This window comes from Globicephala melas, chromosome 3 (assembly GCF_963455315.2).
Source record: "Globicephala melas chromosome 3, mGloMel1.2, whole genome shotgun sequence".
Lineage (NCBI taxonomy): Eukaryota > Metazoa > Chordata > Mammalia > Artiodactyla > Delphinidae > Globicephala > Globicephala melas.
The window spans coordinates 25,519,252-25,534,642 of record NC_083316.1 but is presented as its reverse complement, the minus strand read 5'-3'; the positions used below and the strand labels follow the sequence as shown (position 1 = coordinate 25,534,642).

Sequence of the window (15,391 nt, the reverse complement as noted above, 5' to 3'; positions counted from 1 at the left end):
GCAACAATTCTTACTGTACTGGGGGAATATTTCACATCTTCCCCATCTATTTATGAGAAGTAACTTCTTCAAGCTTTTAAAACCAGAATGTCAAAAAGCCCAGTGGAATCCTACCTTGCCCACATACTGATAATCGGATCCTGTGTATTCCTCCAGCAGAAAGAACTGATTCCACATCCAGCTCCTTTTCGAACGGTTCAGCTCATTTTTGCTGTTTCCAGAGAGCTCCAGGGTCCTTTTCTTTGCGGGGAAACCACTAGTCCTCTTAGATAATGGAGTTGAGAAAGTTGGGTAGGGCTGGCCAACCCAGAAGAGGAGCAAGAAGTATCGGTAAGTTCTCATTTTGATGACACAGTCCAGTCTCTGAGTAGTGGGTGCCCTTCTCCTTGAAGTGTCTTTTTTCACTGCACTGTATCCAGCCTCATTCCTCCTCTCTTCCTTAATGTTCTTGGCTTGGCTCTCAGAGGATATCTGGAAAGAATAATAACATATTAAGCATTTTTAGAGGTGCTGAAAATTCAGCGTTAGAGCAAATAAGCTCTGGGAAAAAAAGAGGACATAAATTTGAATAGCAAAACAACAAAAAATAAATTGTCTATCAGTTTTGAAATGAGGAAAACAGTCTTTCAGATATGCTAAATGGAAGGTGTGTTCCGAGTAGGAAGCTGCTGTTTTTCTCTCTCCTTTTCTATCACTTAAAAACCCTATTTTAAGTAATAGCATTGCTGTAGGTCAACATGCCAGAGTGGATTATTTCACTACTCTTTTACCTCTGAGTATGTGGGTTGAGATCTGGTTAGAAGAAATGAGTTTGTGTTTCTGATTCTATTTGCATATTTATCCTCATGAAAGAATATCACAGACAGTTTTGATTCAGTTGAAAGTGGATAATGTTGAAATTTCGCTACAGTGTATCGAGCACCTGTGCTGTGGAGGCAGAAGCCTGTTCTGCAGACTCTTGGCTTCGGAGATGTGTTGTGATGGAACAGCCTGGGTCAGATAAGCTTGGAAAAGACCTAATGCCTTCCCTTCAGGATGCTCATTAGCATATTGAGGTTTCTTTTTTTGTTGTTTTTTTTGAAGATTTTTGTCTTAAAAAAATTTTTTTATACATATTGATGTCTCTGAAGTGAAATTTTGTAGCCATGATGATAAGCCTGCATTTAGTCCAGTATTTCCCAAACTTGACCAGGAAACTTTTTTCCTCATACAACCCAATTAACACTACAGGATGGGTTAATGAACAACCTATGGAATTTGTATTTAACAGAATAAAGAATAAAATGAACAATTCTATTCAAATTTCTTTAGGAAATCCTGGTGGGCTTTTCTCTCTAAATTTTACTTGTATCATAGGCAACTAAGTATATATATTAAAATTGGTCCAACAGTTTCTATGTAATTTTCACAGGTACATCAGATATACCTCAATACCACAGTGAGGGCAATCGACAGCAAGATCTTCAGAAAAGTCAGCTATTATAATCACGGTAATAATTTTCCATGACAAATACTAATTTTCAAAAACACAACCTAGCATTTGAAACAAATCCTTGGGCCAGAGTGCTTGGCAAAGATGTCACAATTTGGTTTAATATCTTATGTAAATTAAGTAATACATGCCTATATCTCCTTCCTAAACTTTCCCATGTTTCTTGAAAAAAAATCCAATAGATTACTCCTTCATCTTACTATTTGATATAGAAAACATATTTTCTTAAATAATATTAATAAAAAAGTGAAGGGCTTTGTAATGTAGAACAGAGTAGTAATTAAGCTGGTACAGTTAATAAATAAGTGCAGATAAAGAAACAGGTTGTAGGTGATCTGATCAGTAATTTTTTTCCCTCTATGTCAGAAAAGATTTGTTCCCTTTTGTCCTATTTTTCTACCGGGTAAATGTATATATGACCAGTTTTTTTTTTTTTTAACCTCAGCAATTAATAATTATAGCCACCCGACACATGTTTAAGTGGAAGTTTTCTGTTGGAATATAAGTGTAATATTTCACAGTGTTCAGCATTTTTAAACCTTTATTCCATTATTATGCATCTTCTTGACAGCAGGCTGGGGAAGTTGAAACTTCCACAGGTGAGTGAATTAGTACTGTGACAATTAGTCATGCTGGAAAAATGCCAGGTAGCTATATTTGTCATTATGTGGCCTTGGTACAGGTGTGGAATGACTGATGATCAATTAGGTAACGACGGTTCTTCTCTCTTCTTGTGGATGGTACATAAAGGGGACTGAGAGACCATATGGAGAAAAGCCCTCTAAAGACATCTATTCATTTCTAGAAATGAATATCTAGTAGATATTACACTGAAGTTGATTCAGTGGAAATTACATTTTTCTTAATTTCCCACACTCTCCATTATTTGTGTAGACAAATCCTGCAGTGAAGAATTACACATCTGCTGCTGCACTCGGTGTGTGGCCCACAGTGCTGGCAGGAAAGAGGGATGCAGAGAATGGAGGTGTCAGCTGTTTAAAAGGCAGACTCCTAAAGGCCATTTTAAAGAAAAATCGATCCCTGTGGATGTTGTATGCAAACTCTACAAGCTGTTGCCACTTGACTATTAAATACTAGTTCTTTTTAATATCGCAGATACCAAAATGTCAAGTATTTCATATTTTTTTCTGCTTGGCTGGTAATAAGCTTTTAAAGTGGTACAAATTTAAGCAGAGTTTCCAAGTATGGTAGAACATGTAGTTTTGCTGTAACCCAGCTCTTTTTGTACCAACTTGGTAGGGTGTATCCTTGTTAAAACTCAATATGCAAAATTACTAAAATTACCATGATCCACTCATATTTGGTGTTAAAGGGATAGATTTCTCTGTGAAATTCTAGTTAAAAAAAACTCCAACAGACTCTACACTGTTGAATATATAACTTAGCAATTCTCATATAATACTTCTTAATAGTCAGGATTGCATAGTGCTTAAGATTATCAGGGTTGGAGACAGATTGCCTGAGTTTAAATTGCTGTGAATTGGGGAAAATGCTTGATTTCACTGTACCTTAGTTTCTTCTTCTGTAAATGGGGGTAATTACAGTAACTACCTCATAGGGTGTTATATATGGATTAAATGAGTCATTGCATGCACTTAAAACAGTGCCTAGCACTCAGTAAGGTATTAATAAGTATTAGCTGTTATTATTACTACTACTGTTACTATTATTTGCATTGCAAGTGTAGAATCCATCTACAGCAGCTTGCAAAAGTCTGCAAAAGATAGCTTGGTTACCTCTTAGGCTTTAAATACTTTTTTATGTTTCAAGAGGCATCTCCAAGCAAGTCAAATTCTCTTAAAATTAAAGAATAGAAGCACTTTAAAAATCAGAATTAGTCCGTTTGCCAATTGTTTGCCTTTGTGTAGACTTCGATTCTGTATTTCACAGAAACAGTATAGAAACAGAAGGCAGAAGCTTTATGCCCACTGCCTGCCTCAAGAAGAATACGGGCAAAAAGGAAAGTTCACTGGAGGACAGACTCATTCATACAATCTATGTGTTTTTTTCCCCTTTCCATTTCGTTAAAGTTTTGAAAATCATCTTTACTTTATTCAGGTGAAAAAAAAAAATCAGACCTAGCTTCAATGTAGCAATAGTGTCCTTGCAAAAATGGGACTGGACATACATGTCTTCTTGTAATTTAACATGCTGGTATTATATCGGGTAAGAATTTGATATAGTTGAAATTAATGATATACAGATTTTAGATTTTAATCTAAAAATATGAAATGAAAAAAACCCCCATATTCCAAACATGACCTTAGATGCAAAAAACTGGATTCTTAAGGTGATAAATGGCTGTTAAGTTCAAGGAAAGGAAGGAAAGGGCCTGGTATAGCACAACTTTGAGAAATGTGGGAAAGTCGCTGACTTCTGAGCAGTCAAAATACAAGAAAACCGCTTCCCTGGTGGCACAGTGGTTGAGAGTCCGCCTGCCGATACAGGGGACACGGGTTCGTGCCCCGATCCGGGAAGATCCCACATGCCGCGGAGCGGCTGGGCCCGTGAGCCATGGCCGCTGAGCCTGCGCATCCGGAGCCTGTGCTCTGCAACGGGAGAGGCCACAACAGTGAGAGGCCCGCATACCAAAAAAAACCCAAAAAAATACAAGAAAACCACATGGCAAGTAGTAATCGGATGTGCTGACTCGTTCTGTAGGTCTCGGAAAGTAAACTAAAATGACAAGAAAGTAATGGCCTACATAGACAATGAATTTTAAAATAGCAGGTATGGTTATTCAAGAAGGAAAGAACCAGAAGATTAGACAGTGGGAATGGAAAGAATACAAAACAGTGTGGATATTGTATCTTTTTGCCCCCATCCCCTCATGGCATTAACAGCAAATGAGTTAGAGATATCAAAAACTCTATAAAAATAAAACTTGACCTGCCTAATTACAGCCCAATGACAGTTTAGCAATGAAGTTAAAAGATTACTTAATAGACCAAGTCTCTACTTTTTATTTTCTTTTTGCTAGAATCTGTTTTTTTTGGGGGGGGGGTGGGTTTCTATTTCTTATAGGCAATAGTTTGAATCTTTGCAGAAGCCTTTTCTTAGTCATGTGTAGAAGGTAATTAAGATGTTTACGGTTAGTGGGGCAAAGCCCACATAACACTGATAATTACATACTTTGAAAATTTATTTGTCTGGCAGCCAATATGCATATATACTTCAATCTTCACAAGAGTACATAATCAAGTCCAGCTTTTATTTTAATGCATGCCAGTTAGAAGAAGCCTGGGCCTCATTAATTCAGGGTCTACCAATTTAGAATATGTGATAATTAATGGCAGAAGCTGGGCTGAAGTTTTCCTTTGATTAGCAAAATCTTTTCCACTAGATCACTGGAAATTAATAATGTAAAAATATTTCATAGGAGATATAGAATGAGAAGACAAACTACAATGTCTTCAAGTTCCTTGGAGTACTTTGGAATCACCTTTTATTTGCAAATAATTAATATGCTAATTAGAAAACTTCTCTATTGATTGAATTGCTTCTTCAGTGACTTATGTTTGATAACAGTCTGAATGACTCAACTATATTATCTGGTTTTGAGATACTGATTTTATTATACTATTTACAGACAAGCAAGTAAATATTAGACAGATTTATAAAAGCAATATAATTACTTTAAAGTTTTAGAATTCAGACTTAGCATACATTTGTTCTGGTGTTCTTGATTAATTCTAATCAGTGCAATATTACTATAATGCCATCTAGGCTTACAAATTAAACCAAGTACATTCACTCTTTGGCATGCAGAGCCTTAACTTTGGCATTGAAAGCAAGTAAGCATTCAATAAAGCAACATTATTAATATACTTGAACCATTTACCCTAGTAAGAGAATGTTTTAAAATCTGTTATGAAATTATTTCTTCAAATAAATGGTGTTGCACAGAAATACTGGAGCATAGCACTTTGCATAATGCTGCTCACAGAATCTCAGCTACCCATAAGTCATCCTAACCCATTGGCATAACCCATTAGTAATGCTTTTAGCATATGTAACGTAAGTCCATTCCGAATTTTTGGTACATCTTCTCACATTCTATGGTCAGTGAAGTAGAAGAGAGCTGGTTATTTACAACTATTTAACATTTCTCCTGACCCTATTGTATTCCAACTCTTGAGAGCCTGAAACCTCTCCATTCTCACACTATCTTTGGGTGCAGTGGGGACAAGGATGGTATTTACTCCATTAAAACCGGCAAATCAAAGAAGCAGGACTGTGATATCAGGATGAATTAAACAGAGTGAAGCCAAACGGACAGGTCTTCCTACAAGTAAATCTTTAAAAATATATATACGTTCTTTATTCTAAGAGAAGAGTTTTACAGCCAATTAAGTTTGTTCACGATTGATTTTCTGATCACCCAAGGAACTTTGTTTTGAATAGGTTGCCGCCTGCTGTGAATAAAAGTAAGTCTATAGTACATGGCTGATCTTCTAGAAGTGGTGACATAAGGATAGAACCAATTTAAAATTTCTGGTAGAGATTTCACATGAAGTCTTCATTTCGAAGCCTCCATTTCATTTTTCTGTAAATGTCAAAGTCACTGTTGAGTAAAATTGGTTCCGTTTCGTGTGTGTAATGAACTCCACTGAAATGTGTCAAGCAGCCTTGGCATCTTTCATCACGTAGCATTCCTCTTGTGCCAATGAATCATTATGGCAACAGTCATCGAATGATGCCCGAATTTTTTCTAAATGTTTATATTTGTGGATAATATGCCAGTCTGTTTGCAAACTGATGTGTTTCCAGATGAACCTATTTCAACAGTATTACCCTTGTTCTAAAATCATATTCCAGACATTGCATTAATGAAGATAAAATCAAATGTGTTACAGCACATAAAAGGGCGTTTTATACATAGTTGAGGCTCAAGGAATATTTGTTGGCTTGAAATACTCACTTGGGAACAAAAAACCCCAAAACTTGAATCAAAAAGACACAGTTCTTTTTCCACATTTTTTTGGGGGGGAGTTCAAACTATTTTATTGTGAGAAGAAGTATCAGAGTATGGTTAAGAACAGACTCTGGCACGTCACATGTCTAGGGTAGAAGCTCAGCCCCACCCAACACTGGCTGGGCAAATAGGGGACCAATGTGTGTCTCAATTTTTTTAATCTATAAAGTGGAATGATATTAATAGTGCCTACCTTGTAGGATGGTTGTGAGGATAAAATGAATGAGAATCTACGTGAGGTCTTAGCTAGTAAGATGGTCACAACTACCTAAGTTGTCAAAGACTATCTTAGCAGAGGATACACTTTGCCTCCTGCACATTTCTTATTTTGCCTTTCACAATTGAGAAACTTCAGTCAGTCAGTCATCTTTAAAGATCAATGCATGCCTATTTCTGGGATTAACTTGAAACCACAGAAGCTCTGGTGACATCTTCATTTCTGGAGTGGAGGGAGCTGCCTCTTGAATCGGTGCTAGCGCTCCCCCATGATCCTTATGGATGCCTGCCCACTGTGTGTTCAATTGCCATTCAGTTGTCTTTTGCCATCTCACATTCTCTGCAGTTTTCTTAAACCTGCTTGCTTTATTCCTTTATCAGTTATGAAACCTGCTTGCTTCATTCCCTTACTGCCTGGCTCCACAGGGCCATTGGGCTTGTGGATGCTCTCTTTGACTTGTGTGAACAAAGGAGAAGAGAAAGCATTTTATGCCTTTAACTAGCTATTCATGGCATGAGTTTTAAACATCTCTGTAGCAAACTATATGTTTAGGTTGCAGAAATCTATGAAAGACTTGGTTTCATATTACTCCCTGCTTGTACATTAGGCTCTCTGGCAGCTTTACTTCTTTCGGATGCATAGCCATTTAAGACAACGACGCCTGAATAAGACTGCAAGATGTCAAAACCCACTTGCACATTAGTGTGAACGATTTCAGTGAGTTTGGTCTTCTTCCAATAGCTGAATGAAAAGGCAGCCCGAGTGTATTGGCTGGGAGCTACAAGGGTACCGTAGCGGGGGTGAGGAGTTCGAAACAGATTTAACTTTATTAAACTGCAAAAGGAGTCACATGGTTGGGTTTACCATTAAGTCATTGTGAAATGACTGGCACGTCACAGATGCTTTTGAAAGGCTCATACTCATGAAAGTGCTATGAGGAGTGGAGATGTTGTATTTGTTCTTGCTGATATAATATCTAAGCCTTTGTCCATTATATGAAGTCTAGCTCATAATAATAGTTAAATTTGCTGTGCTCTATTCCTGAACTTACTATGCGCTAGGCACTGTGCTGAGCACATCACAAATACGTCTTCATTTAATTCTGATGACAATCTGTGTGGTGGATAATATTCTTACAATTTCTGCAGATGAGAAACTGAAACTTACAGAGATCGAGTAACTTGTCTATGGTCAGGTAATGGGTACATGATGAAGCCAGACTCCAGCCCTGGCATCAGACTCTGGAGTCCTTGCTCTGAACTCACTCTGAGGAGTCACAGGCCAGCCAGGCTGCTGTCCATGATAAGAGCTCATTATAGCTGCAACCTTACAACTGGATCTTCACAACTCCCCTAAACGTATAACCACAACACAGGTCTCTGAGAGGTAAAAATAGTTGTCACAAAATGTATAAGCTAAATAAGAACAGCAAACAAAGTTTGCTTTGTGCCATACAATGGGATAAATGCTCTGTAAACATGTAGTCTTAAACAAAAATTCTTTGAAATGGAGACCACCACCCTTATCCTTTACTCCAGACATAAGAAACACAGGCTTGGAGGGACCGGACGCTTCGCGCCAGGGTGCACAGCTAGTGGTTGGCAGAACTTGGACCAAACCCAGCTAATCTAGAGGCTCCTTCTTAACCATAACATTCACTATCTCATTTGTATTTTGCTCATGGAAACAGCATCTAGGTTTTATTTACTCTCATTTCAGACAAAATTTGAACAAATTTATCATCAGGTTTCTAAATCCCCAGCAAATTAAAGAGACAGTGTAAGGAGTGCTGGAGGCTGGAGTCCCATTAGTAGGAGAGGGTGGCTGAAAAGCCCAGAGAAAGGCTTCAAAAGACAGACAGAAAACTAAAGACAGAGTGGACAGGTAAGGAGCTGGCCCTGGTGGATAGGCGACACTCTGTGCTCCTATGCTGAGAACAGTCTGCACATAGTGACACCAGATAAACATTTGTAAAATAAGTGGGTGCATGGATGAATGCATGAGCGACTGAATGTAAGAATGACTGAACGCCTGAATTGATGATAGGACTAATGACTGTAAGCATGGACATACAAAACCCTCACAGCACTTGAGGAAATCCAGCACATGAATAGTCATGATGATGACTCTGAATCATTAAGAAGAGTTCCAAGTCATCTTGAATGTTTGGTTTGAGAAGGCATGGATATGTAGGATAAACACAAGCAATACGACTGTCAAAAGTTACCACAGTGATATCTGTTTGGCTGTGCTGTGCAGCATGCAGGATCTTAGTTCCCCGACCAGGGATTGAACCCAGGCCCTTGGCAGTGAGAATGCAGAGTTCTAACCACTGGACCGCCAGGGAATTCCCACAACAGTGGTATTTAGAAGCGCTGCTGGGTGTTAGGCCTCACTGTCCTTCTCTCTCCTACTCTCCGTGTTACTTATCTCAGGCAAGCTCTTCCACCTCTCTGAGCTTTTGTTTCTCATGTGTGACATTGGGGCTGGTGTGCTGATATGCACGGATAGAACAGCCCTGTGGTTAGAAGCACACTCTGAGCCAGTTCACCCACATGTATCCCAGCATCAATACTTATTAGTCTTGAGAAGTGGGCAAGTGGCTTGATATTCTGTGCTTCAATTTCCTCATCTTCAAATTGGGAATAGTACAGTTTTAGGGTCTTAAGGGGCAGCACCTGATAAATAGCATTTCTCTTTCTCTTTCAAACTTCAAAGAAATTAAGAAAACAACAACAATAACGAAGGAGTGTTAGACACCAAAATCTCACTTTTATCACCAAAAAAAAAAAAAGCCAGGCTGAAAAGGTAGCTTAGTTTGAAAGCTTAGTGGGCTTGCTAAGTAAACCCAGCATTGGGTAGATTCCCCGCTGGAGTCGGGGTTACATTCTATTTTGCTTTTCTTTTACAAAAGCAGAAGTGGTTGTTACCTCTGGAGAGCAAGCTCCAATTCTACAGTTCAGAGCCAGTGCTCTCACCCCTAGCTGGCTCAGGTACAGTACCCGGAGGTCTGAAGGAAGTGATCGGGCAGAATCTGTTTTAACCCCCATGAATTAAAAACAGATCATTAGAGACATTAGTGATCCTGAGAGCCAGTAAATCACTTATTAATTACCAACAATTCTTGCACTTAAAGCTTTGCTTTCTGGAGTTGTTTACAGCATCACTAAAAGGAAAAAAAGTATGAATAATTTAAAGACTGGGAGTTTAAAGCTTCTCTTAAAATATCTCTCACTTCAGGTCAATTATTGCATTACAGGCAAAATGAATTCTTTTCCATTTCTCTTCACCTTCCTCACCAACCCCACTCCCCGGACACACACAGAGAAATATGGCAAAAAAGGGAGGATGTGCTTTGGACATTTACCTGTTAACATTGAAAAGCTACAGTGGCTATTCTCACCCAGAAGGACAGTACTCTTTACAGAGGTGTAACCTTTTACACCAAGTTGTTAATGGGAAAAAATAATTGAAGCCCTACTTGCTATTTGGATGGCTTCATTCATTCAGTGTGTTTTATGCAACACTTTATTTTCAGAGTATCCATAACCTAAATTAGATCCTTCTCATAATATCCTGGTGTAGTATCTTTGAAGAAATTTAATTGAATAAATAGTGTATAACAACTTCAAGAGGTACTGCAACATTTAAAGGTTTATTCCCTGAGACTAACTAAAGTAGAAGGGGGCCTGTGAAGTTGGGGACATCTTAACTCATTCAGGCTAATGTTAACTGACCATCACACTAGACTTGAACTAGACAGGAAGACAATGTGCTTGAATGGGTTGCTGGATGTTTTATCAATTCTGATGGCCTTCACTTACAAACTTTAATTAGAACCTCTGTTTACTGGAGTCAAATTGTGCATAAAATATCATGCAAAACATTTTAAAAGGGAATTTTAATTATACCACTAAAGAAATGCCCTTGCTCAGTGTTTACTAAACACTTGCCAGAACAAGTTAATTAATACATGTTTAAATAAGTGAAAGAAGAAGGGAAACAAACAAAAAAAATCACATTCATCTTTTGTCAAGTTTCACTGCAGTTGTCAAAGAAGTTCAATTTCTAATTTAACGACTGCACTATCACAGTGTACATGTGTAATTATAAACAGTGGGGCACCAGAACACAATGAAGGCCAGCAGAAAGCTAATTCTCACTGGAAGTTGTTGTTCAAATTAACTGTGCATTGTTATTTGATGTTCGGCAGTCATCAAATCAAGCGCTTTTCAGTTTCATTCACCTATTAATTATTCCATGGTAGAAAATCAGAATGTTCACGTTACTTTTTTAATAGGTCAGTAATATGGCCTTTTACTTATTTAAAGCTACAGAAAAATACTTTTTAATAGAAAGAGCGTAATATGTAGAAAAAGAAAACCTTGATGATGGAGTTTTTAGTTCTAATTTTAATATGCCACCAACTTTTCAGCTTTATCTTTTCAAAATCCCCATTTTCCTCATCTATTAATGTAAACCATACTGCTTGTGCTAGTAAAGACAGATATTGGAAAACAGCTGATAATCTACTAGAAAAACAAAATGAAATCAATCTTTCTGGGATATGCCCTGTTATCTCAGTAGCTTTATGAAAAAGTATTCAAAAGTAGCTTCAGAAGAAAAAGTATTCAAAATAATTTTGAAATCTTTTGGAGAAAGAAAATGTACATATCCCATTAACGGTAACTACCATTATTAAGGAAATTATTCTCTTAATCAGCATGTCCCACATCAGTCCTATTATAGTTTGTTCCTGTGTTGCTGAAGCTGATAATTTGGTCATTTCTCAAATCCTCTAAAAAGCCACAACCTGTGCAAATCTGGGAAATGACATTGACTTAGGAGCAGGCCCCCCTTAAATGTTCTTTTTGAACTTCCACTGATGGGCCTGGCCAGGCCAGTTCAGACAGCTGAGTTAAGCCTCACTGATTTGTTATAAAAATTAAATATGATACAGTATGTAAAACACTTACTGCATTGCCACCTAAGCAGAGAATAAATAGTAGCCAGTATTGCTTTTGATACCATTGCTTACCAAGAGCTGATCTTATGCAGTGCAACAACAGTACATAAAACATTCTGCAATCATTGAGCCACTTAATATTAGTAAAAAACATGAAGTTGAAATATCATAAAATGCAACCTGCTTCAAAAACAAAACAAAAAACCTTTCCTTCTATATATTATTTTTCTTTATCCCTAGAAAAAGGTGTGTTTGGTACCTAAGCATGCTGACTTGCTCTGTAATTTCAGTTGGCAGGGGAAAGAGAAGTTCCTCCTATATTTTTCCTAACAAAATGAAGAACCTGAAATTCCAGCATATTTACACACCTACCAATTACGAAATGAGTTTCCTTGGATATTAAAACTAAGCCAAAATATAACTTAGTCCTATAAAATACTGTCAAACTCAGCTATAGGTCCACTTGGAGAATCAGGAATTATTTAATTAGCAATTGATGAGTGGACTTTAATGTAACTTTATTTTTTTCCAAGACACAGTAGGAAGTTTCCACAGTAGAAAGTTTTTGTAAAATGAGCATTTTTCTCCAGAGGAAGAAAAAAAGTACATATTATGTATATGTTTTTAAAAACATTTTAAAAGCATCTGAGAGTCAAGTGTTTCTGACATCCTGAACTTTAGATGTTGCAGCTCAGTCACCAATGTAAAATTTCTTTCAGATGACTGTAAATAAAAATCAGGTATCCATGATTATAAATACTCCATTTCACACTTTCTTCAGCAACAGCAAAAAATTTCAATTAATTGAATCTTAGCCAACTACAAATAATGCCAGAAGTGCAATCCTTGGTGCTCCAGGTCATGGGCAACCATTAATTAAGATGCAAAGGATCAGCATTAGAGGCCCCAAATACAGATTTTTGTCCCAGAATTTCTTTTTCTTTTTGATAGGTATGGGCTGAAATATCTATAAAATGCAGCTCCAGTTATGTGGGAAAAGAGGGTATTGGGTACAATCTTTATTTTGCTTGCTCTGGGATTTTTGATAAAGTTCTGAAGCGTCATTTTTGAAAATGAAAATAAGATTATTTTCACTTCAGGGTTTTTATTTATAGAATTAAAAAACCCTTTGAATTCCACGTTACCTCTATTTTAAGGGAAACGCCAATTCAGTGGTTTCCCATTGGAGAGATGGAGGGGGAATACTAATATCTTTTAAAATGGTTAAAGCTACCAAAAGTAAAATTTGTAAACTATGACATACCTTTTTTAGAAGTTTTCCCCAAATCACTTGCCAAGAGGCTAATAGAAATGAATTATTGTCAAGGTACTATCCATAATCTTTCATAATATCTAGATTTTCTGGCAGTAAACTTGTGTGTGTGTGTTTGTGTGTGTACGTTTTGCTTTCTGAAATGTAGATATTTCTTCATATTGCTTTATGGTGGTTGAGTTCAAACAAGAAGAATTCTGAGAAAAAGATCGTGCAACTTGTTAGCTTCCCAATTTATCATCCACCTATACAAGATTTAATGGTTGTGTTAATGCAGGTCTCAAGAATAATTATAGTCTAAAACAAGTCCTTAAAGTAAAGAGATGAAAAGAACTATATAAAGGGAGGGCTGTCATGAAACAGAAATTGCACAAGCAAGGGAACTTTCATCGTGTTGACTAAGTACTTTACTATGGGATTCTTTTTTAAATTAAGGTGCCTAGAAAGTTGGATGAAAATAAAATATGTATGATTAGCAGGGAATACCTTGGCTCAGAGTAGATGGATATGAGTGGAGAAAGGACAGAGAGGTGTTTTTTCCCCCCCAAGTCATTACCAGCTTCAGTTCACAGAAAAGTTATTTCAAATACTCTCTTTGAAAGGCTGCTTTGAGGTCTGCTTTTAATTTGAACAGTTAAATATCGTATTCATGCCAATGAATCTTTTTTCTTGTGTTAATGTCATTAGGAAGAAAGCCTCCCAGGACAGAGTGAATATTGTAATTGCTTAAAAGAAGAAATATATGGCATGCATATTTAATAAAAACCTTTAAAACAATTTCCTTATGTTGGCTAGGCATTTTTGTTTATATAAGATAGACTTTTAGTTTTCAAAAAACTAAACTACATTGAACCATATGGAAAAATCTCTAGAATAAGATTTTAGCAAATAACCTCTCACAGATCTTTCTCTGATTATATCTGTTTAGGTTGCAGGTCTGTTTTACAGGGTCCTTAATCTTGTTCATACAATTAGAGTAAGCCACACTCTATCAATCCGGAAAACTCCTAAGAACAAGATAGGAATCATCATGAAACTTTGGTCATAAATTCCGTAAGGTAATTGCTTTGGTATTTTCCACATCTTGAAATGCTCCAAACAACTGAAAAATATTTGTTTTCATGAAAAGTTAAAAAAAATTGAATGCATCACTACTTTTCAGAGCTCAACAGATTGCTGTCTACATGCACGGCATTTCTCACTGCTTATAACTAAGGAGAAATGACTTTGGCACTTTATCTATTTGAAGAGAAATTGTTACTGCAATTGCCTATGAGACATCAAGCCACCTGCCACAGCATCCCTGGCTGTTTTGTTTTGGTTTTTTTTCCTTTCGTCCAAGGCAATCCTTTCCAGTCAGAGTGGGGATAGGAAACCAGTATGCCACCAGACAGAAGTAGCTGGAGCATTCTGGCTAAGAGAATGGGCTTTGGAATCAGTCAGATTATAGGGTGAAAGATTTATTTACTTGTGTGACTTTGGACATGTTATATAACCTTTCAAAGTTTTAGCCTTTTCACCTTAAACTGAGGATGATTATATTCAGGTCCCAGGTTATTAATGTGGAGATTGAATGACAGGGTGTACAGAAAGAGCAGATACTTAGTAGCTGTTATTAGGTCATTTTGGGGGTGAAGGTCTGATGAATTGATGACTTTTGAGATGTTCTTCTTTGTCATAATGGCTTTTCAGATATGGTAGCTAGCCGACCCTGAATCTTTTCTGCAGAGATGTCCTGAGTAAAGATCCCTGGGAGGTCTAAAGGCAGGACCCAATGTGTGAAATTTATTGAAATCTTCAGTTTTATCCTAAACACTTATGCATATTTTGTGTTCTACTCAATAATAGATCTAAATTGTTTTATTAGCAAAATCATTTTTGCCTCTTACATCTTCTTATAAATCTGATGCTCTGGTGTTACCTTCATACTGTGGCGTTGCCTGACCTCTGGCACCGTGCTGGAAACAAGAACGGCCAGTCTGGTGCACATTGGAGAAAGACTGGGAAACAGACTTCCCTAAACTTTGCTTTTTAGTGACTTCGTACAGGTGATGAGGGGTTGGGGGGCTCCCTCTCTCTGACCACCCCTCTCATTCCAAAATGAAACATAGGCAGTGTAGGTTCTCCTGTATGGATCATCCCCTCGCCATTTTTAATTTAAATTTTTAGCTGATTTGGCTGAGAAACAGGGTGCAATGGGGTGGAGATAGAGGGTGAAGAGAACAAATTTTATCCTTTAGTGAAAAAAATTAAGTAAGATAATAAATGGTAAAACAAATGCCATTCTACGTTGCCCCTCACACGTCCCTATTTTGGAGTCCATTAAGAAAATGCTAAGAGTGACTTATAGTCGGTTGTTTTAGAACTAATGGCATATGCTCAGTAGAGATTGAATCTCATCCTATGAATCATGGGAAACTTGTAGGTAACTTTGCAGGTTAAGTGGG

General features: G+C 37.2%; 1 protein-coding gene across 2 annotated transcripts in view; it reads right to left on the bottom strand.

Annotated features, from left to right (window-relative positions):
* CDH6 (cadherin 6) overlaps positions 1-15,391 on the bottom strand; it is a 127,742-nt gene that overhangs the window by 58,545 nt on the left and 53,806 nt on the right. For both annotated transcript variants that reach the window (XM_060295688.1, XM_030843637.3), the window contains exon 2: positions 115-471. In XM_060295688.1, the coding sequence (XP_060151671.1) occupies positions 115-342 (228 nt within the window). In that variant the 5' untranslated portion in view covers positions 343-471. The remainder of the gene's footprint in view (positions 1-114; positions 472-15,391) is intronic.